This window comes from Trypanosoma brucei, chromosome 11 (assembly GCF_000210295.1).
Source record: "Trypanosoma brucei gambiense DAL972 chromosome 11, complete sequence".
Lineage (NCBI taxonomy): Eukaryota > Euglenozoa > Kinetoplastea > Trypanosomatida > Trypanosomatidae > Trypanosoma > Trypanosoma brucei.
Window position 1 is genome coordinate 3,798,708 of NC_026744.1, and position 22,415 is coordinate 3,821,122.

General features: G+C 46.8%; 10 protein-coding genes across 10 annotated transcripts; all 10 read left to right on the top strand.

Moving 5' to 3' along the window:
- Positions 1–29: 29 nt before the first annotated feature.
- On the top strand, positions 30–2,303 carry TbgDal_XI16190 (hypothetical protein, conserved; the record flags this gene model as incomplete). The annotated part of the gene is made up of 1 exon (XM_011782462.1): positions 30–2,303. The coding sequence occupies one exon, from the start codon at positions 30–32 to the stop codon at positions 2,301–2,303; it is 2,274 nt and encodes a 757-aa protein (XP_011780764.1).
- A 697-nt stretch (positions 2,304–3,000) lies between these two features.
- On the top strand, positions 3,001–3,924 carry TbgDal_XI16200 (ADP-ribosylation factor GTPase activating protein 1, putative; the record flags this gene model as incomplete). Its single annotated transcript, XM_011782463.1, has 1 exon — positions 3,001–3,924. One exon carries the CDS (start codon positions 3,001–3,003, stop codon positions 3,922–3,924), a length of 924 nt encoding a protein of 307 aa, XP_011780765.1.
- A 583-nt stretch (positions 3,925–4,507) lies between these two features.
- On the top strand, positions 4,508–7,018 carry TbgDal_XI16210 (hypothetical protein, conserved; the record flags this gene model as incomplete). The annotated part of the gene is made up of 1 exon (XM_011782464.1): positions 4,508–7,018. One exon carries the CDS (start codon positions 4,508–4,510, stop codon positions 7,016–7,018), a length of 2,511 nt encoding a protein of 836 aa, XP_011780766.1.
- A 347-nt stretch (positions 7,019–7,365) lies between these two features.
- TbgDal_XI16220 (ubiquitin carboxyl-terminal hydrolase, putative) lies at positions 7,366–8,694 on the top strand (the record flags this gene model as incomplete). Its single annotated transcript, XM_011782465.1, has 1 exon — positions 7,366–8,694. One exon carries the CDS (start codon positions 7,366–7,368, stop codon positions 8,692–8,694), a length of 1,329 nt encoding a protein of 442 aa, XP_011780767.1.
- Positions 8,695–9,139: 445 nt separating this feature from the next.
- TbgDal_XI16230 (RNA polymerase subunit, putative) lies at positions 9,140–9,712 on the top strand (the record flags this gene model as incomplete). The annotated part of the gene is made up of 1 exon (XM_011782466.1): positions 9,140–9,712. The coding sequence occupies one exon, from the start codon at positions 9,140–9,142 to the stop codon at positions 9,710–9,712; it is 573 nt and encodes a 190-aa protein (XP_011780768.1).
- A 1,338-nt stretch (positions 9,713–11,050) lies between these two features.
- Positions 11,051–12,331, top strand: TbgDal_XI16240 (hypothetical protein, conserved; the record flags this gene model as incomplete). Its single annotated transcript, XM_011782467.1, has 1 exon — positions 11,051–12,331. The coding sequence occupies one exon, from the start codon at positions 11,051–11,053 to the stop codon at positions 12,329–12,331; it is 1,281 nt and encodes a 426-aa protein (XP_011780769.1).
- A 1,717-nt stretch (positions 12,332–14,048) lies between these two features.
- Positions 14,049–14,831, top strand: TbgDal_XI16250 (polypeptide deformylase, putative; the record flags this gene model as incomplete). The annotated part of the gene is made up of 1 exon (XM_011782468.1): positions 14,049–14,831. The coding sequence occupies one exon, from the start codon at positions 14,049–14,051 to the stop codon at positions 14,829–14,831; it is 783 nt and encodes a 260-aa protein (XP_011780770.1).
- A 365-nt stretch (positions 14,832–15,196) lies between these two features.
- Positions 15,197–16,867, top strand: TbgDal_XI16260 (hypothetical protein, conserved; the record flags this gene model as incomplete). Its single annotated transcript, XM_011782469.1, has 1 exon — positions 15,197–16,867. One exon carries the CDS (start codon positions 15,197–15,199, stop codon positions 16,865–16,867), a length of 1,671 nt encoding a protein of 556 aa, XP_011780771.1.
- Positions 16,868–17,397: 530 nt separating this feature from the next.
- On the top strand, positions 17,398–19,101 carry TbgDal_XI16270 (hypothetical protein, conserved; the record flags this gene model as incomplete). Its single annotated transcript, XM_011782470.1, has 1 exon — positions 17,398–19,101. The coding sequence occupies one exon, from the start codon at positions 17,398–17,400 to the stop codon at positions 19,099–19,101; it is 1,704 nt and encodes a 567-aa protein (XP_011780772.1).
- A 1,049-nt stretch (positions 19,102–20,150) lies between these two features.
- On the top strand, positions 20,151–21,941 carry TbgDal_XI16280 (hypothetical protein, conserved; the record flags this gene model as incomplete). The annotated part of the gene is made up of 1 exon (XM_011782471.1): positions 20,151–21,941. One exon carries the CDS (start codon positions 20,151–20,153, stop codon positions 21,939–21,941), a length of 1,791 nt encoding a protein of 596 aa, XP_011780773.1.
- Between the last annotated feature and the right edge of the window lie 474 nt (positions 21,942–22,415).

Consider the following 22,415-nt stretch of genomic DNA (forward strand, 5'->3'; position numbering starts at 1 on the left):
CGCTAGTTGACGTTATACGATTAAACAAAATGACTATTTTGCGGCGTGTGACATCTGCCGGGCGCCGCCGAGAGCAGGCGTCAAAGGCAGTGCAAACGGAAATGACATATCCACCTGATTGTTCAAATCTTGACAACTATGTTGAGGCGTGCGCGGCTAGCCAGTTCCAAGACTTATGTAGACTACGAAGTATGATTGAGGATGCCCTGAAGGAAGTTGCGTGTTCCGTGTATGACGTCAACTCTTTCAAAGATGTCATTTTTAAACTCGACGATCAATTATCGTCGAAGCTACCCCTAACAGACCTACTACTACTAACATCGAAACTCTTTCGGCGTACGGCGAACCTTGGTCGCTTTCTTGCTTGTTTCTTTGCCGTTATATTTGCAGAAGGGCACGCGGACGAACGGTTTCACTTCACTGAGTTGCGATTGCTTCGGCGAGAGTTGCTTGAACTGAAGGGGAAGTACGCTAAAGTAGAGGAGGAGCGTGTTCGTCTACAACACATGCTGGATGAAGCCGGTGAGGTCGCCATCAACCACAACAGGACGGTGGAGTTGCTTGAGGCACGAAATGCTGTGCTAAAGTTGCACTCTTTGGGATTGGAGGATCAAATGGCTTTGCTTTTTTCGCAGATGAACAAAGACATGCAGCGGTATTGCAAGGATGCCTACGATAAGGTTTATAGCGAGTTTGACCAAGATCAGGCTAACATGTCCAAAGAAGTTTTCCGGCAGTCTATGGACACTCTCAGTGATCAGCTTCGCCATTCTCGGACGCTTATCACCGAAGTTCGTGACCTTGTCATGAATTGTGCTCAGTCTCCCACTGGAGGGTCTCGCGCGGCCGATCAAAAGATAGCGAAGGAACCAAGCATCCGTTTTAAACTCAAGCAGGTTGAGGGCAACTTTCAACATATTGTGGCCCGCTTCTCTGCCGTGAAGGACTTTGTCTCCGAGACAACTCACAACCTCATGAGTGCAATGCAGGAAAGGAAGAATATTCTCTTCCTGGCTCTGCAGCATATTCGTTTGTACGATATACAGAATTCAAAGATGCGTAAGTGCAAAGCCAGTTTGTCAGAGATGAAACGCCTTGTTAATAACCTTCAAAAGCGTATGCCTTTAACGTTTCCACCTGGAACAGTTGCGATAGTGGATCGCATAGGGCACATATCCACGCAAAAGTGGCACGTCGGGTGCACACTCGAAGCAATCCGTGGCCAGCGAAGTGGAGAACCTGTAGACGATCGAGTCATGGCTGGCTCACCTACGCGGGATGACGCCAGTGACCAAGGGCGGCAGTGCTCCAAGACGCTTGGTGCATCCGAGCCCCAAGTGCAAAGGTCAACTGCTCAGCACCACCTTACGGGGTTACACGGGCTGGATGAGCACTCTGACGAGCACCCCACTACTGAAACGCGGAGCATGCCATCGTACGTGAGCAGCAATCACACAACCGCTTTTCAGAGTGTTTACAGTATGATTGACATGATTTCTACTCTGGGCACTCAGATAGACGAACTTAACGACAACCTGATGTTTGAGAACGAGGTAAACACCTTCCTCAAAATACTTACTCTCTCAATCCCTACCACTCCTCGTGGCACGGATGAGCTGAGCAATGCAATTGATGAGGAAGTCAGATTGGGATTAGCTCTTTTCCCTACGGGTGACATTGGTGGAAAGCATCCCCAATCTGTTATGGGAGCCTCTGTGGTTCCTAACGCAAGTGACCGTGATGGGGCGCCGGTGCTGGCTGGCACTACCAGTGATAGTAAAACAGAGGCGCTCCCACATCAAGAAAGGGTGAAGGACGGCTCTGTCACATCCTCAGAAACAGAAAAGCAAGTGGTAAAGGAGGCACAAGAAGGTACCATGGCCGAGTTTGCTTCAAAACTGGGATTCCTCCGGCACACTTACGAAACTCGCATAGCCGATTTGGAGCGACGCGAGGCAGATTTCCATCGATTCCTTGCTGGGGGTGCTTTTAAACTGAAGGAGAAGCACGATGAGTCCAAAGACGCCGGTCGGAAGGGTAGTCCCCAAAACCGCAATGTACGGGGCAGGCAGAGATCTAAGGCTGGTTCCGTTTCAGAGGAACGCAAGCAACAGGAAGACATGAACCAGTTGGTGCAGGCTCGCTCGGAGTGGCAGCAGTCGAAAGTAGATCTTCAAAACAACAAAAGGTTACGGGAAACGGTAATGAAGGAGATAACCAAAATGTCCAATGTGAGCTCAGACACCGGAGAGGTGACAGACTACATTGATAGGAGTGAGAGATCCAACAGCTCAGCTATGTGACAATCTCTCACTTAGAGTGGTGCGACGGCACGTGGTTCGCCAAATTTCGTTTAACGCGAGGTGTGTATATATGTACGTATAGAGGTAGGACCTGGAGGAGGGTTGGCGAAGGCCTAACTTACACATTGTGTGGTCATGCTTTGTTTCCTTCTAATTCTCCTTATTCCCTTTACACTATAACGTAGACATGTTTCACTGAGGTGGATATGTTGGTAAGGCAAATCCTGCCTCATGTTCCACTGGTGCATTCATTGCTGTCACCGGCGTTTTTGTGCTCTCGTGCAGGTGTGCTTGTGTTGCGAAACAACTGCTTGGGATCACCCCTATGATGACGTATGTAGAAAATGGGATGGTACGTCGGTGAATATATATGTGTGCCGCTGTGGCATACCCATCAACCCTCTCTTCGCACTGACCAAAATTTGCCCTGTGATTTTGTGACTCACAGTCTTTACGCGGCCCTGGTTCCCTGGTCAAAATCAAGTTTATCTCTCAGTTTTTTTGTTTTATTCCGTGGGACACCTACCTGCACGGGTGTGCACAAGAGCCTTAAGTTTGATCGGGAATTTCCCTTTTTTTAAAAAAAAAAAGCGATTTTGGGAAGATAGTGAGGTGAAAGAGGCTGAGCAAACTGCACATATATATATATATAAACTAGTCAAACATCAAATTGAAAAAAATATATATATTACTTGCTATGTCACATACTGCTGAGGATGCCCGTGTATTCCGTGAGATCCTGCAACGTGACGAAGAATGCAAACACTGCTTTGAGTGTGGTGCTTTAAGTCCACAGTGGTGCGATGTGAATCACGGTGTTTTTGTCTGCCTGGACTGCAGTGGTGTTCACCGCAGCTTGGGGGTCCACCTTTCGTTTGTGCGTAGTCCCACCATGGATGGATGGACCAACTGGCGGCCGGAAAAACTTCGCCAGATGCAAATTGGTGGTAACCGGAGAGCCCGCGAATACTTTGAACGAAATGGAGTTCCCAAGGCACCCATCAGAGAGCGTTACCAATCTCTTGGTGCGCTACGGTACGGTGCCATGTTGGAAGCGGAAGCTCTTGGCCAACCGTTTGATGAGAGCTCGTGGACACCACCTGAGTGGTACGAGCGCATGGTGCAAAGTGAGCGAAACCGACCGAATGGCGAGGGGATGCCTCCGCAAGCACCTCAACAACATCGACCAATCAACGGCATGTGGGGAGAGGGCCATGGCAGTACGGGAAGTGGTGGTGGTAAGGAGTGGTTGGATACTCTCAGCGGTGGGTGGTCCGTATTTTCAAAGAAGACAAAAGAGATAGCGGAAACGGCCGGCGCTCAAGCGCGATCTCTCATAACAGAAACGAATGTCGAGGGTGTAAAGGGCACGTTGGCGTCAGGTTGGGGCGCGATCTCGGGGTTTGCTACGCAGATGTCGTCGAAGCTTCTGAATAAAAATCAGGAAGATGATTTGAGCGTTTTGTCGGATATGACCCAACATGTAAAAACGGCAGTACAGGATGACAACCAAGGTTTAGTGGGACGAAACATGACCCAAAGCCACTCTGAGGTTGGAAATGCGGCTTTTAAGGGTCAAGCAAACCCTTACGATGGGGACTTCCAATCAAAGAAAGACTAAAAATAGGCTGTTACATGGTAGTGTATACGACTATTTGTGAATATATGCCGCCTCTTGTTCAACCCGAGTGAGCGGAGCATTGGAACAAGGTGTCTTGGTGTCGCTTAAGTCTCTATGTGAGCAAGTTGTGTGTGCGTGTGTGGGGAGGGTTCCAGGTTGGTCTACTGTGCAAGTCGCACGCAAATTTTTATTCCTGGTTCTAATTTCGCGGCCTGCATAAGGGTAAGTGTCTCTGTTCGTCGAAACTTATATGATTAGCTTTATGTACTGGGGTATACGAAAAAAAAAAAGCGGTAAAGGGTGTTCCCGGTTAGCTTGAGAGTCTCTCCTTTTAGTCAGAGGAAATAAACCGTACGGTAGAGGAAGTGTGTACTGTTCGCCTCGTGCTTTTTCAGTTTGTCTCAACTCTGACTTCTCTATACTACGGTTTGATACCTTTGCTTTCGTTTCTATTGGGTAACTTGAACAGTTCTACATTCTTTTACTTTATTTTTATTTTATTCTTCCAACGCCCCCTTGTAAATCATGGGCACTTCCCCTCTTGGCGTTCTTCTCGCTGTTATAATAGCGCTTCACGAGCCGAATGGGATCCCTTTTCAAGCTACGTGACCATTGGTACACTAGGTATGGTGGGGAAGAGTTTAGTCACACACAGCCACTCGCTGTGGGAAATATTGACAATCATGCAAGTGGGGAGAACAAAATAATTATAGGTTCTTTTTCGGGGTTGCTACGCATTATGCAACCAATGAAGAAGGGTGCGGCCTTACCGGAAGATACACTTCTCGAAAAAGACCTTGGTGAACCAATCCTGCAGCTAGCATGTCGTCCCTTAGAGTTGAACTCTAAAGGAGTTGCAGCAAACCTATTAGCTGTGCTATTCCCCAAACGTCTCGCCCTTTTCCGTGTTAAGTGTGGGAAAACTAGGAGTGTGGAAAAGGAAAATTCTGGTGCCTTTAACGCGTCATGTAGCATTCACCTATGTTATAAAACGTCCTTGGAGGGACATGCATACAATTTCACGTGTGGTGCTTTTGGTGGTGCTAAGCATGAGATGGTGTGCGTGCAGTCGATGGACGGCCAACTCACTATCGTTGATCGCAACCTAGTTTTACTGCGGTTCCTTCTTCCAGAGAAGGAATTTCTTTTGCCGGGGTGTTTAACATACTGCCGTAATAGAGATTGCTTCCTCACGTGCAACTCCTCAATGAAGGTTCTGTGCTACAAATTTAGTGCGCTTACCAACGACCAGCCACAGACGGAAACTCAGGGCGGCGCTCTCAAGAGCATTAAGTCTGAGGAACACAAGGAAACTTTGACACCCTTGTGGGCGTTTCCGTTAGGTGAGGATGCAATTGCCATTGAAGTGTGTCGTTTTTCCCGTGGACTTGCAGAAAACGACGCTGACATCGTTATATTATGTCAGTACGCTTTGTTCGTTCTTAAGCTTAACGGCCAGATGCGGTATTCGAAGCGCCTGGACGTGGCGGGATTGTGCCTTACCTCCTACGACGTACCTGCCGCCGGGGCGTCCAATGTCCTCGTTGGAACCGCAACTGGTTCGGTTTTAGTGTTTTCTGATACGTCACTCGAGTGGAGTGCAAAAATGACTGAGGGTGTTCCCTTGTGCATGGAAGTGACACAACTGATGGAGATGCAAGGGCTTGTCGTATCACTGAACACGGAAGGAACTGTTGCAGTCAATTATCTTGGCACGGATCCGGAGGAGGAGCCAATTCAACCACTGCAGAGCAAAGAGGTAGATTACGCTGAAGCCGTTGATGAACTTCGACGGGTGCAGCAAACCATCAAGCGAATAACAAACGCGGAAGATGGTACGAGCAAGACGCGGGAGGCAGAAAAGGTATTGGAGGTGACTTGGGATGTTATTGGAGATGAAGAGAATTCTCCTGCAGAGGTCGTGGTGCTTCTAGTAATTCGAAATTGCAGCAAAGACATGACGGCGTTCCGAGTCACAGCACTTCTGCAGGTTGTAATACCTATTGAAGTGGATGCTCATAAACACACCATAGAGAGCATCACACCGGGTGGCAGTGCCCGCATTACAGTGCGATTCAGCACATCAAGCAGTCTAAATTATGTCATTCCCTCTTCCCTTGACGCACGAGTTGTGATCCTGTACACAGGTGGCCGCACCACCGGGTGTAGTGTAGGTACCACTATACATCTTCCCTTTACCCTTGTGGCCCAGCCGATACCTTATGTGGATGCTTCAAATTTTGTGTTACAGTTTGACACAAACAAATCTGAACCCCCATCACTCATAGACGTCTTCACCGATTTTGCGCAAAGCGAGCACATATCGTCCAACTTGCTAGCAATACAGTACGTAAACGGTGCGCACGCAGTCCTTTTCGTATCGAGGAATGCTGGGAGGTTTCGATTGCAAGCCTCAACAATGGAGGCGTTGTGGCTCTTTACCTTCGAGTTACATGCAAGGTTACTTACTTTTTATGATTCGGAGGTGCAGTTCACCTTTCCAAATCCCATCCCATTGGATGATTACTTTCGGGTGATTGATGAGCACGTTGAGACGAGGAAGCAGCTCAACACGGCGAAGAATACACTTGCGCAGGCTTCTCAAATGTTTTTCGCAGTGCAAAAGCGTCTCTTGGCTCTTTTTCGCACTAACAGTTCAACATCTGTTGCACTAACAAGTACTCTGTTGGGGGCTTGCTACGGTAACCTTCAGCGGTGCACAGACACCGTTTGTCGACTTGTCTTGCAAAGGAAAAAGGCGGCAGCATCACTGTGCTGCTGCTCAAGACTCGTTGTAATGGATTTGCTAATAAAGTGCCAAAAGACGCTGACTGATCCCGAGGATATTCATCTCATCGAGTCGATCTTTACGTGTTCCATTGACGCTGATGACGAATTAGACTGGGAAGAGAGCACCGATGCAGCGCTGGGTCGGCTTGTCGTAGGTAATAAAGGAAGCTGTGACTTCATACCGGCAGATCTTTCCGCCAACGATGGTATGTTTGTAGAACCCAACGTCGAGCGCTTGAGGAAGCGGATTACTGAGTTTTTCGACAAACTTCTCAGTGGAGCATTGACCTCCTTCCTGAAGTGAGTATAAATGACGCTACCACCTGCGTTGGATCTTTTTGCGAACATCCGACCCACGCGCGGACAAATATGCAAAGTTTGAAAAAAACAGAAAGAAACGGAGCCGACAATGCGTCGAGTGGCGATTTCACATTTTTGTTTTCCGTCTTGGTTTGCCGTCAGCTACTTTGGAGAATTTCTCTGTGCTAAATTGTTGTTACCACTGTTTCATTTTCATTTTTTTCCTTTTCGACGGCTACAGCTTTGCCCCCTTTTCCCTTTCAATTTATCCTTTCCTGCTCCCCAAATCCCCTTGAGAGGAAGATCTTCAGTGTCTCCTTGTATTACTGGGAAGGGGGCGAAGACGAAGAAATGGCTAGTGTTTTACCATCCGCTCCACCGGAATCGGCTGTTATTTCCTCTAAAAGGAGGGCTCGAAGGGGCGCTCAAAGGTTGGCAGGCAAGCAACCCGATGTCAAACATATTGGTGTAAGTCAAACGGTTATTGACAGACTCGATTTGATGAGTTTACACCAGGAGCTCCTGGAAACATTTTCCACATTTGACGTGCAAGGGGGGATGCGGCGGAAGGGTCAAAGGGGATCCTTTGCCTCTAAATTCAACCATGTACCCATAGCAAAAGGAATCGTGAACAGAACTAATTCTTGTTTTATGAACGCAATGCTCCAGGCAATAATTTTTACCCCGCCCCTTGCTCAATTGATCATTTCTGCTTCCGACAGTGAGTTGTGCCCAACACTCTCTGCTTTAGGCAAGTGGATGTTGAGTTATTGGACGAAACCAGCTAATCAATCTATTAGCCCCCCTCAACTCTCCGTTGCTCAGTCTGCAAATGAGGGAGTCGCCTCGACGTACTTGCTGTTGGCCAGAATGAACGGCTATGCGCAAGAAGATGCGCTTGAGTTTTTACAGCATCTTCTCGATACGATAAATACTGAGCTGTGCTCTTTGGAAAAACATTACTGTAATCGTGCTGCGATTGATAGTGGCGATGAAAAAGGATGGACATTTGTGCATGGGCGTGAGCGCCGATCGTTACGCGAGGAGAAAACAGGACCCCACTCGATTCTACTCGACGCTGTGTTTGGTGGTACGATACAAAGCCACTTGAAGGGAAAGAGCCGTGTCCGAAGCCACGCCTCCGTTGTTTTAGATCGCTTCTTTGTGTTACAGGTTGATGTTGGTTTTAATGCTGAGTGCACGTTGGAGGAGGCCCTCGAACGCACACTCCAGACAGAGAAAGTGTACGATGATTCACGTGCGAAAGACTTGGTAAAGACAATGAAACTGCACCAGCTGCCGCTAGTGCTCTTCGCCCAACTACGGAGATGGGTCGTGACAGCTGAGGGTGAACTTGTAAAACTCGATAACATTGTACGCTTTGGAAAGACGCTGGTGTTGCCCAAGTCTATATGCTCGGATGAAACGTTGAGCGGGACGGCAAGAACGTATCAACTTGTTGCGTTTGTGGCTCACCGTGGCTCCGCGACGGGTTGTGGCCATTATGTGACGTATATTGTGAACGCGTCTTTACCCGAGAACGCGCGTTCTAATTCATTGGTTACCGGGGGAGAAGAAGTGCTTACACTCTGCAATGACGTGCGGATTTCACATGTCACCATGCGGGAGGCGATTGAAGGCGAAGCGGCGTACTTGTTAGTGTACCAGCGCAAGACATGAAATTTGTCTTTTTATCGTAGTTCATGTGAGTATGCGAGATGAACTGTATAAGTGTACTTTCTCGTTGCTTCACGCCACGTGTATATATTATATACTGAGGACGAATTTAAACACCGCTTCTGCTTGTGCAAATGTGTGACTCATTATTTGTGGGTTAAATGTACCGGCTCCCATACCTTCGCTTGTAGTTGTGGTTTTCGAATGGTGAACCACTCGAAGGAGTAGTTTTCTCTCCTCTGTTTTTTTTTGTTTTTACCTCTCTTTCTTTTTTTTCGTGTAGGTGATCGTGTAGAAGTTTAGCTTCCGCGTTTCACGGTACATATTTTCCGTACGTGCACCAGCAAGTGCACATAAAAAGACCTGTGATTCCTGCGTGTGTGAATAAAAATTTTAGAGTCCAGGCTCTGGAGTACAGACGCTGTGGAGCTGTAAAGAAAAAGAAGGTATGTTCTACAAAATGAAATTGGAGAGGAATATAAAAGTGGAGCCTCATCTTCTAGAGCGGACCTTACACCGCCATCTTGAAGAGTACCTTCGTAAGGCGGTTGAGGGGACGCCACTGCACCTATCGCTAGGAAATGCGTTGCGAAGTGGTTTGGCCCGCACAAATCAGAATTCTTCGGCGGTCATTATTGCCGTCCTCGACATATTAAACACAAGTTCGCTGGAAGGAAGGGTGTTGGATGACGGGAGCGTGTCCTTCTTCGTGAAGTACGAGGGGCTTGTGTTTAAACTTCACCGTGGTGAGGTAATTGACGTGATAGTCAGTAGTGTGGAGCGTGAGGGCTGGTGGGGTGACGTAATGGGCGTCGGGCGCATGTACATTAGTCGTGGACAAATGGGCAATGAGTGGGTTTACGAAAGTGATGGTATGAGGGGTATTTGGATCACAAAAGATGGCGCACGGTCCGTAAAGGAGGGGGAAATTGTTCGCGTACGTGTGGTTGCGGAGACACCACAGTCGGAAGGCGTACTGGCAGTTGGTTCGATGGTAGGGAATTATTTAGGACCACTGTAGTGTTGATTGTAATGAAAGTGGCAAACTGAGAGAAATGTGGATGAGGAAATGCAAGAACAGCGGAGAGGGACTGAATCACAGTTTTAAATGATTATAAATGCGTATATGCATCTTTCAGTTAACGCATGCGCGGACTTATGCACATACAGTGCTATCGGCTATTTTTTAGAACATGTGCGTTTGTGCAAATGATGACTTCTACCTCTACTAGTGACTAGTCTTTATTTTCCTAAATATTTTCTTCTGGTTAAGTGTATTGTAAACTGAAGGAGAGATGCAACATGATAACGTTGGAGACCGGGAGTCGAGGCGCACCAGTGAGTTAGACGACAAGAGGCGTTCTGCGTATCGATGGTCACTTGCAATACTTGGACTGGCCACTGTTGTTATCTTTGCATTCGCCTGGCGGAAGTTGTACCGATTTAACCAACGTGAGTTGGTTTTGCAACGGAAACTGCAAATGGATAGGTCACTTGCCGCCGCTCTGGCGGAGGTGCCCGGTCGCCGTTTTACGGTAATGGATGTAAACCCAGAAGCTCTCCGTAAGAGCGCACTAATCACATGAAAGAAGCGTAGAACAGACATTGTTCTGCGGGCGATGCCGGGATGGGGAAGATGATTGTGTCAAATGTGCCACTTTACTCTTTATCCTTCCTGCGCATATTGTTCAAAGTTTTTCTTAATCTTTTTTTTCTACTCGGTGCGGACGAAATTATAGCATATATATATATATATATATATTGCCCTGTTAACGCGTTTACGTTAGTTTTTCTGAGCTTCCTGCTCACTAACAGTGCAAGAACCATCAAGTGGCGCTTAAAGTTTTCTCTGCGTGCTCTTCTTCTGTTGTATATACATATGTGTGGCTTGTGATAGTGATTTAGTACGTTACATAGAGTTAGGAGCTGTGATAGTTGGTTGAGAGTGGTTGTGTACCTGTTTTGAGCAGCGTGCGTGAGAAGCACCCGTTAGCTGCTACACTGGTTTCACAACAGGCGTCAAAACGCAACGCGCAAACTGAATAAGGTGAGTTGAGGGAATAACAGGAGATATTCAGTTTGTTGAAAGCTGCCGATTTTGAACCTCACCAAGGTAAAATAATAATAGTGGATCCGCATCTTCCCTCTTGAGGTAGTGGTAGTGAGCGAGCGTTAGCAATACGGTCGTGTCACTCTTTGCAAGGGAAAAGGTGGGGACGTGTAACCAACCTTGTCCTTTACACACGACTCCGTGTTTTGTTACCTCACAACCACGTTTCATTCACCGCTGAGACGTGACCACTGAAGTCACATATACTCTTGCTGATAGGTGAGAAAGGTGATTGTGGGTTTCTTGGTAATGTCAAGCGGTTGCGCACCACATTACCGAACTAATTTATGTCCACCACTGCGCGAACTGAAAAGCAACGGTGAAGAAGTCGATACTTATGCAAATATGTGGCAGTACCATTGTGAGCGTCGCGGGGAAATCCAGGTTGGTGAAACGATTGGCTACGGCGGTGACCGTGGTTCTATGGTCTACAGCGTCGTGCGTTGTTGTTCTCCAGGACTAAGCAGCGTGAACTGCCAACTTGTTCTTAAAGTGTACTCTACGGAGATCAACGAGAATGAGTTTGAGTTTATTAAAATACTTTTGGGACTCGATGACCATCAGTCAGAGGATGCGGTTATGCGGAAAAGCATATGCCGGACACTGCCGTACTTGGTGTTGCCCATGGCGACCGTCCGTGTTGATGGTGTCGATCGTGGAATTCTCATGGCGAAACGAGAAAGGAACCTAAAGGAGTTACTCATCTATGCAACGAAGCGACACGGGAGCAGAGGTAATGCCATAATAAATCGCTGTGATGACACTATGGGTAACCAAGAAAGTAGGGAAGGTGTGAACTACCAGCGAACTGCGTTTCGCTGGAAGAAGGACTTTTTACCAATTCTACAGAGGGAAGTCATCATCGCCATCTCGTTTCAACTCGTACTTGCAACCGCTTGTTTGAATGAGGAGCTTCCTCACACTGTGAGCGGCATTTCCTACAGTGGTTTCGCGCACAATGATATTCATCTTGAAAACATACTAGTGGAGGAAAAGGAAGGTCGTGTTGCTCTCTGTGATTTTGAACTCGTAAGTTCAAGCCCAGGAAGCAGTAGTGATAAAGGACCGCGACTTCAGCCACCACAAAGGAGACTTCCGCCTCCGTGCAGGCGTTCTCCACGTGACTTCTTCTGCCGGAAAGCAGACTCATGGGGCATTGGTCTTGTAATCATTTCACTTCTTACGGGCATTGATCCACTTTTTGATAGCACTGTTGTGTTGGATGATTTCGGTGAGGGCCCAATACTTAGGAGTCATGAATTCTACAAGGGCAACCTTCAGGTGCTTGACTGGGAGCAGAATATAAAACCGCACGTGGAGAAGCTACTTATTCACGATGATCCAACTGGCAGACGACTGAAGGAGGCGCAACCCCTTCTACATTTGTGCTCTAAATGCCTCGTGAATAACCCTCGAGCAGACCCGTGTATTCCAATCGAGTTGCTTTCCGATCCTGTCTTCAGTTGTTTCGTCAGCAAAGAGAAGGTGTCTGAAAATATCTTGATCTCGTGGATAAAGCAGATTGGTTAAAAGTACTGGTGTTGGTGGAATATGTAATTTGTGGGGATTTGAACAAGTTACATGAGCGTTTCTTTCCTATATGTTGGTCTCTATCCATGTACTAACATCGTATGAGGCATTTTTCATTAGCTGCATTTTCGTTGCATCTCCTCTTCACCAAAGTCTCATGTGAATGGAGAATATGAGGGATGTAATTGTATTTTGCTGCGCAGCTACGCACCACGTTAGTCACCCATATGACTGTCTCATCTCCGGTAGGGCTGTAAAAGGAGTGACACAAATTGACGATGTAACTTCGTCCTTTGGCATGTGGTGTGTTGGTGTTCTTTTTATAAGGTGAATATGTGTCGTTTTTTTTTTGTTGTTGTTGTCGCGTCTGTGCGGCTGGGTGTGATGGGGGAGGGCCACATGCGGTGGTGTGACATGCCGCTAACTAATGTGCATATATAAGCATGCAAGTGGTGAGAAACATGCTGTACCCTGATGCACGTTGTGTGTGAATGGACTGTTGGAAGAGTTGACGTTTCCGTCTTGGGAAGAGAGCTGAAACGTTTGTATATTTTTCTTTTTTTTTTGTTTTGCCTCTCATATCCAGGATATTTTATCTTAATAGTGAGGCTTGTGCATTTGGCAAAGCGTAATGTCCCAGAGGCCCAGCAACACAACATTTTGTTTTATGCACGATCTAGTGTGCCAATGATAGTGTTATGGGTAGCGAGAACATTAGTGAGTCTACAAGCGATAGGTGTGTGCGCGCGCTCGCGTGTGTGTGTGTGATAAAGGAACAACGAGGGAAGAGGGCGAAAAAAAAAACAAAGCAAGATTGGGAGCTTGAGCTCTCTATATTTGGTTGCATGAGAAAAAGAGGTCCGGCGGTGTGTGCGTGGGCAGGGGAGGGGGAAGGGGAGGCGGAGTGGGAATGCGGCAGTAAAGTTGTTGACCAATATTAATGCTTCGCGTGTGTAAGATGTTAGACTCCTCTCTTTTTATTTTGACCCGCTTGTACCTGCGTGGGGAGACCCGTCTCGCACTTTCTTTCCCTCCATTGACCTTTTCTTCATCTTCGCTGTTTTGCTTCCGCGCTCCCTTGTCTTTCTTTCATTTGGATACCGTCGTTTTCCTGTTATTACGCGGCACACCATTACAGTGAAGATTGCAACCTTCTTGGCAACAAATTGTTTAGGGAAGAACAATAATATTGTTATGTGAAAAAAGGCGCTTTGACACTGCGATATGTCACGCGCCACTCTGCTTTGACCGCATAGGCAAATGAATGTTTCGTCATTGACCTTTCTATTGACGTTTTGTTCTGCTTGTTAGTGATTTTTTTTCTATTTTATTGGTGTATTTACCTGTGTTCCAAAACTCAGTCGTTCGTACACCTGCCTCGTTGCAATTTGAGGTCCGTTTCGCATGTGTTTCTTCATAAAAGCTCTCCATACGTGTCCCTTCCCTCCCTCCAGGCAGCACTCTTAAAATCATCATTGATTTTTTGTGCACATGTTGTCTTCATTCCTTCGTGTATGTTTCCTGCTCGACCTACTTTTTGTTCAACCCAACTGGCAATCTTCCGTCACATCCTTTCACTTTGGTTGATCTATTGTTATCCTTTTCGATATATGTGTATGCGTTTGCATGGAATTGGGCTCATAATCATTATACTAGCGTAGCCACATTATCACTGTAATACCGTGGCTGGGGAAGAGTGTAACTTAGTTCCTGCGCTATGTTACGGCATTTGTTCCGATCTACTGCGGCTTGGGCCCCAAAGCGGTCGGCCACTCGAGAGCAGCGGCTTAAGGAGCGTGTGGCAGCCAGAATGGAACTTGAGGCACAGGTTAAATCACGAGTGGCATGTTACCCCCATCGTTCACTAACACGTCCGGCACTGCGATTAGAAAGACATCAGGTGAATACTCCACTCTTTCATTCGCAACTCCTTAACCTCAACAAGATGGCAACTGACCTTCAGTGTATTTCGTTTAGCGCACCGAAAGGCCACTGGGATGCTGCCATTGTTCTTATAAAGGGTCATCCAAATGAGGCAAATTTCGAGGTTTGGGTGAACCCCACCGTACCCGGTTATGATGATCGTCACTCTATAGCACCAATGTATGGCATGTGGGAAAATTGCATCTCATGCGGAGCCTGTACGGCGTGGGTCATTCGACCACAATCCATCACCTGCAGTGGCTTGGACGAGTACGGGAACGAGAAGACTGAAGTACTTGATGGCATGCGTGCGCGCTGCCTCATGCATGAGTTGGATCACTTGAGTGGGAAGACTATCCTTGATCAGGCACAGGGACCAGAGTTCATCGTAAGTGGAATTGCAATGGGTCAGAGGGATCTGTGGCCCCCAAATTTCCCTTCTGCAGAAGCGTATATGACTTCCCCCCATCAGTTCTTTGATTATGTCAAAAACGGACCAATTATCCCACCAGGAATGGAGTGGTTTTATGCGCAAAGTATGAATCAGCAGTTTGAGGACGCTCGCCTGAGCCACTAACAACTTGTGGGGGTACGTCCTGAAGCCGGCTTGCTGTGCGTTTCTGTGTGTGTTTTTTGTTTTCGCTTTCGGATGGAAGTGGTGATAATGACGATCGAAATATGTTGTTGTTTGTATGGTTACATATGTTGTTACCGCACACTTTGAATCGCTTTTTGGCAAAAATAATTTCTCCCCATGTTCGTTGGTTTACCGTAGTGTTGTGCTTTCCTACCAGATCTGTGCGACAGTCGTCGAACTACTCTCCTCTGTTCTATTTCTTATGTTTACTTAACGCAAATTTGTAGGACGCGTGAAACGAAAGCAGTTCTCAATTCGCGACTGAAGGAAAATATATTTATTGGTTTTGGAAGAGCGCTAACCTCATGCCGGTTACGACACACTTTTCTAGCATTGGCGCTAAGCAGTCTGAAGTCATCGAGACTGCCACAACATTGGGATGGACAAATGATCATCAAGCGCAGGATTATCTCCAGAAACTGTTGATCATCGGTCGGCCTATCCTTAGAGCACACAACTGGAAGATACACCGCTTGAAAGAATTTTACCCGCGTAGCGCGCGGCTGCTGGGGCAAAATTTTAATAGAGGGGAAGAAGTGTGTGTTAGATTTCGTGTACCCAAGGAGAAGAACACATTTTTCCCATTTCATGAGGTGGTTTGTACTTTTTTGCATGAGCTTGCCCACTGCAAGTACTCCAAGCACGACCGGCACTTTTGGGAACTGTACACAGAGCTTTCAGTGGAGTGTTGCAGATTAGATCTAAATGCTTCGCTAGAGAGGGAAGCTGCTGCCCCACCAGATCGTCGTCATACAGGCAGTGGTAGGCGTCTTGGCGGGAGCAGAATAGTTCCACTTCCTCGCGAGCCAGAGGCGATGCGGCGCATTCTTTCTGAGGCTGCGGAGAGGCGCCGGCAATCGAGTGAAAATGGTCAGTGTTATGGATGTGCACACGACAAAACGGGAGTAGGGAGTGAGTTGAATGACGGTTTGTGGACTTGTGATAACTGCGATGGCGTCATTGATGCTCTGCGTGGAAAGTGTGAGTTCTGTGTGGAGGTGGGCGACTCAACCGAACAAGTTGAGGAGTGGAGTTGTAAACGGTGTTCTTTTCATAATCACTGTGCTCTTGTGCAGTGTGAGGCGTGCGGTCGCTTAAAGTCAGGACGTACAGCTGACGGAACGAACACTGTTCATACCGTGAAAGCGTTGGCAGCGTCGTCCGACCACTTGCTCTTCACCATGACTTTGGGCCGAGTAGCTGATGCGTTAGCTCCTATCCTACAGGAAATGCGGTGGAGTGTGGCATGTCTTGAGGAATTCGCGCCTCCATTGAAGCGTGTGATGTCAAGATCTAGTTTCAAGAATAGCAACGAGTGCGACACACTGAGCATTCGCCTCCGCTCACCGAATAATCCCCACGAGCCACTGACATTTACCTGTGTGCTGGCGCATGCACTGCATCAGTTGGCGCATCTGACAGAGAAGAACCATGGCGCAAACTTTGTTCACGCGTGGATAGCTATGATTCACCGTTTTCTCACTGAAACAAAGGCGTTTAGTGACGATTTCATAAGTAGTCAAGAGCAAGAAGACCTTCTCTGTTTGGCAATGGAGTTGGAATTACTTCTTAATGGATTAAGTGGGAGAGATACTGCGCTTTGTGACGATTCGTTAGACAATGTTCCTCATCTGCAGCGACTTTTTGAGAACTGTGCCACCTTTGTTAAACGTGAGCGCCTTTTTACCGTTGCTACAACCCGTGAGGCCGGTGTGGTAGGACACAGTAAGCACTTGGAACTGTGGCAGTGCAGAAGATGTAGCGTTAACAACAATGGTGGTTTCATAATATTCTGTGAAGTGTGTGGCGCGCCCCGCCAGCTTTCAGTGCTACTTCGTACATCTCGCACTGTTGCCGTTTGTGCTGCTAGTAACGAAACGGTTATTGACATTTCCGATGATGACGGTGATGATGGCTCCGCGACGTCAGCAGGAGAGGCAACGATTTCCCCCGGTGTCGTCTTCATAATTGATTAGGCAACAGCAAATATATATATATATATATTGTATGTTTGAGGGGCATGTGTGCCTCCTTCTTCCTTTTCACTCTTATTTGTATCATTGCACTACAGACTTGCATAAGGCGGTCAAGGCAAGTTATTTTGTTCCTTTCACGAGTTTAAATATTTTCTTTCATATGGCGTAAATTGTAAAACCCATTTCTCTTTTAATCTGGTTTACTACGCGTGCATGATTTTTGCTCGATGCCCTCATCATGCGGATGGATTTCTATGCGTTTGTACACCCTGCGGACGTTTTTTTTTGTTGCTGGTACGTGCATTTGTTTGTTTTCAACAACGAAGCGGCGTGCAGTAGGTAGGTACTGGTTTGTACTACTATCCCACACCGAAATTAGGGGGTTAATTTATTTTATTCTATTTTTGTAATGTCGTAGCAACAACTTACAGACCAGATTCTGCCGTTCCTTCACTTCGAATTGCCTTGTTTTATTCTCCTCCTTGTTTGCCTCATTGTTCTTCTATCCTTAGATTTAGTACGACCTCTCGATGGATACCGCGTACGCGACCCTCTTCAGCAAGTACAGAGAGGCTGCCGTATTAGCCTGCGATGAAATCGGCATTGAGCCGGAGGATTTGTTGTATAGGGCCAAGAAGTCTTTCAAACAGTCAGACAACGACAGCTCCAGTGCGATCCTCGTGCGGTACACGCTAAATGAGCGCACGAGACAGAACCGAATTCGGCAAGTGCTCGTTATTAGGAACAAACTTGTGCTTCAGGGCAACGTATCTGACAAGTGGAAGAAACGATGCCAACAGTACCCTGACGCACCGCGAGCACCACGGATACCGAAGGCAGTGTTAGAGAAGTTGTTAGCACAGTTGGAAAAGGAGCGAGAAGATAAGAGCGATGAGGTAGGCAGTGCTCACCCTTCATCGCCAGCGTTTTCTCTTACGGGGGAAATACATAAAGGACTTAGGTTGAGAAGATCATTGGGGAGGAGTGGTGGTGCATCTTTTGTTCGTTCGCCTTCGGGAACCGAAACTTTCCGCTCACCGATGGCGGGGTCGCCTATGCATATGAGTCGAACCTCACCAACAGCAGCTGCTGCTCGAGGTAGGAGGGGTAGTAAAGTACTATTTGGGAGAGAACTCGAGGTGAAGGACCTTGAGGTACGCCGTGGGGGTCACTCTGCCACAGCTCCCATCATAAAATACTCTGAGGAGTGTCGTTCCAGTCCTTCTCGCAGCAGGCAGTCGGGGAGGAAAGCGCGTAAACATGGACCTGTCCCCCCATCTGACCCTCCACTATTTCCTCCGATTCCGCGGCACGGGCGCAGTGATGAAACGCTCGCTCAAGAGGCGGAAAATCTCGAGAGGTATCGACACACTCTTTCGCTGTACGCAGTCGACAGCGCCGCATTACTGGAAAAATTCATGGAACAAACTGCCAAAAGGGGACCGAACGGCAGTAACACCGAGTCGAATGCTACGGCGCAAGATTCGGCCCGCTCAAAGAGTGCTGCGCAAGATGGAGAAGTGGAGGCAACCAAGAAAGGGAAGAGGAGCGATATCGTGTGTTTGCCACAGAGAACAGCGCAGGAACGGAGGACTGCGGTTTTTATGCGCTTAGCGAGAATGCAATTGGCCCGTAATATGGATGAATTCAGGAAGATGAAAATTTACCTCGGTGAAATGGATGAAATTGGACAAGCAGGTACCATCGTAGCATCTATCAGAGCTCGCGCCAACATAAATAAACCTCCCACACATGAAGAATACATGGAAACACTGCGGGACAAAGAGCGCCAGCGTGAACTTCGACTCCAGCGTGAGAAGAAAGAGTTCCAGCGGACTTTGAAACTGCACGAAAAGAAGGAGCGCAGTGCGAAGAAAGTTCTTGAAAAGATAAAGAGCAAGTGGACAAATGTACGTTTGGAGGCTCTGACCACCAAGCGTGACATTGCTCTAACAAACCGCAAACGCGCGGACAGACGACTAAAAATGAAACAAGATCATTATTGTGTGCGTCTTTCCAAGAAGGAAATGGAGACTGAAGAACGTCGCAGAAAACTATTCCGAACCATCTCCATGAAGCGGTATGAACATGACCAGGAGGAACTCTTCCGCAAAAACATAAAGGGGAAAATAATGGAGATGGATAGACTGAAAAACTGGCGTAGTGAATCCCTTGCGCTGCCAGATGTATCACCACACTCAGAAAAGAAAAAAACGATACTTTGTCCCTTGTAATTACTATAAAGGATGTAAATGTACAATAAAAATAACTACCTCTAGTTCACTTATGTTTGGCTTTTTGCTTTTATTACGGTTTAATTTCCTCTGTTGAGTAAGCGGCGAAAAGGAGATCATTGAGCGGTGAGAAATGTATCATATGTTTCTTTAATTTCTGTTTTTCGTGTTCGTGCATTCTTTTTTTTAAAAAAAAAAGAATGCGGTAAAAGAAAATTTAAAAATGTCGTTGAAATGAGTGTATGGGTACGAGACTGCTTGACCTACCCTTTTCCGCGAGTGGCGGAAGTTTCGTTACCGTTGAATCTTTTTTTTTTGTTTGCTCTCCCTTCTCTTTTATACTTTTTACTCAGCATATAATGTGCATCTGTACGTTTGGTAATCTTTCCGTCTCTTCCCTCAGATAATTTTTTGAGACGACGTGTGAGCTTCTGTTTATTTACCCAAAATTCTCAAAAAGCCGCCGCGTGTAGTTGCAGCTGCTGCCTCTTTCTGTGTATTTTCGTTTATTCGTGTTCTTTTTTTTTTCAACTATCGGTTAGAATTTTTTTTTTTACTCTCCCGTCACCCATCAAAAATAACTTCCCCCCCTTTCTTGATGAAGTTTGTTAACATTCCCTCGCATATCGTCGCTGTTCTGTGTGTTATCTGAGCTATAGAACTCGCACTACAATCTTACTTGAATATATAAGCATACATTTTCTCATTGGTGACCATTCTATTTTGCTATGTTATTTCACAACCGAATGGTTGTGTTGGTTTTTCTTCTAATTTACTCCTTGTAACGTATCAGGAGTAACCAAAATAAAGCGTAAGGTAACTAAAATTAAACGAAAGGGACAAGGTACTACTCCGTTTCGCCGCACACACATTCTTGCGCGATCTTGAACGAATTAAATTACACCCATTTTTATTAATAGATAGTTATAGTCTATATCCGTGTTTTGTTAATTATTTTTTTTTGTTTTTGGGTTGAAAGTCTCGCTTGAACTTTCACTCTATATTTGCCTGGTTATTTGGTGTTTAGGCTCGTTGCCTTTCTGAAGCTGATGGAAAATTTGGTGGACGTTGGAAAATCCAATGGAACAACCAATGGCGCTGCTACACGCCGTGGTAAAACTCAGTGTACTGAATGGAGGGGGAAATGCAAACGACAAAAGGTAAGCAAACAACTGAGTGATGGTGCATCCATTGGTTTCCTACCACGGTTAACTAACGAACATGTTGTCCCCCCCTCCAACGCGGCAAAAGGCGGTAAGGAACCGAATTCCACTGCCTTAACAGAGTCCGCAAATCACGGTTCTGTGCCGAAGGACGTTCCGTGTTTCCAGCAGAGTAATGATAGTCTCAGTTGTGGTTTGTCGTCTTCTCGTATAACTTTTGTCTTACCATGTTCCGCATCAGACGAAAATAAAGTCGTAACTCCTGTGTACCTGCATATCTATGAGCTAAGTCATGGAATTCTGCATCGGCACAGCAAAAAAGTAACGGGGAAATACGTTAAGGGTGTTTATCATAGTGCTGTGGTGTGCTACGGAATGGAGTTTTTCTTTGAAGGTGGCATAACAGTTACTTGTGCTGGTCGAACGCGCTTCGGTGAGAAGTTTGACAAGGTCGAAATTGGGCACACCAATAAACCGCTTAGCTCTTTCCTGGATTGGGCAGGTCAACGTTCGAGGAGCACATACATTTTCCATTCTTATCATCCAACGGAGCACAATTGTCACACGTTTACCTCGGACGCAATCAGTTTTCTCATGGGACCTGAAGCATCTTTGCCATCGTACCTAACGGAAACCATCGACACGATTGTGAAAACACCCGTAGGGACCGGTGTGGTGGAGCTGCTGGTGCATTTTTTGGGAGGTATGAAATATGTGGCTGCTGAAAATCAGAGAAGGCGAATGAGTGAGCGGAAGGCCTGCCTGACGAGGGCGAGGAGGTGCATTGCCAATAATGTCATTAATACAACTCCTCCAGCGAGTGTTACACTGTTTCGTGTGAGTGACCCCTCAAGTTGTCATCGCACTCTTGCTGCGGTAGAACCCTATGGAAGGCGGTTGTTGGAGCATAAGGCCATAGAGCCACCAGCGATGAATTTCCTGCGATGTGTGCAAGGTTTATGCGCGGGAGTTGAGTTCATTGATCCAGATTATGTTACTGAATACGTCAACCTTGCAACATATGCTCTCATACACACAACACCAACACTCAGGGGGCCCATACTGAACAGCCTGCGGGTTGCTGTTCTTCACAAGATGGTTTTATGTACCTGTGCTTTTCACCCTCTCCTTCTCTGTGCTTTATCTGAGACTGTCCGCAACTTTATGAACTTGACGGCGGAGGGCAGGCTCGCGTTACTGCGTCTTTTGTGCAATATGGGTGGTAGCATCCATGGGGCTGTGGCACTGAGTTCTGCTGAATACTCACAAATGTGGGTGGCGGCCGCTGGGCAAGCCGTGATGGATTATAGAAACCCTGCTATCGTTTATACGGGAGCCGCACTAATTGCCAACCTTGCTGTGGCATTTGTTCTAACCGAAAATTTTGTTTCAAAAACTGTGGAATACCCCCATATTTCTGACCAGTGTCACAACCTCATTACTGTGACACTTTTTTACCTTGGGTCTTGGCCGAGGGAACGTGTCCCGGAGGCGGCAACAACTTTGATGTTGTTTGCCCTTTTTATTTTGCTTTCATCTTCTTTTGATGCTTCTAGAGCGGCCAAACTTCATCCTTTCCAACTGAATTTTGACTGCTTGATCAGGGAGGTACGGACGTTGGAGAGCTCAACCCTCATCCGCATGCTGCAGGACATTTTAAGGTGTCCCCACGCATAGCATTCGCAGCGTGGTCGCCTCCTCCCCTCTCCTCTAATTCGGAAGCGAGGGGAAGAATAATTGTGTGAAGAATCTTTTTTTTTTATCGTAACGTTTCTATCGGCAAAAGGGTGATGGTGCTCAACGCTTCCATGGGGTGAAAATGCTATCACCTGTAACAGTTAGTTACACGGTTATTGTTTTTTTATGTGCAGAGCTCGCATATGGCCTCTGCCCTCCCTGCTGACCATCGTATCGCATTGGTTCCCTTCTGAACTTCTTTTTTTTTTCTTCCTTTTCTGCTTAGGGGCGGGCATCGACGTACCTTTCGTACTTGAATACAATTACTGATTTACCTGTGGTGCACAAGTGCCGTTCTCACATTTCCTTTGATTGGTCTTCATATTTAAATTTTGGTCCCTTTTTTTTTACAAAAAATCGTACGGTAGTCATTTTAACCGAAAAGAAACCGATAGTCCTTCCTCCCCATTACCT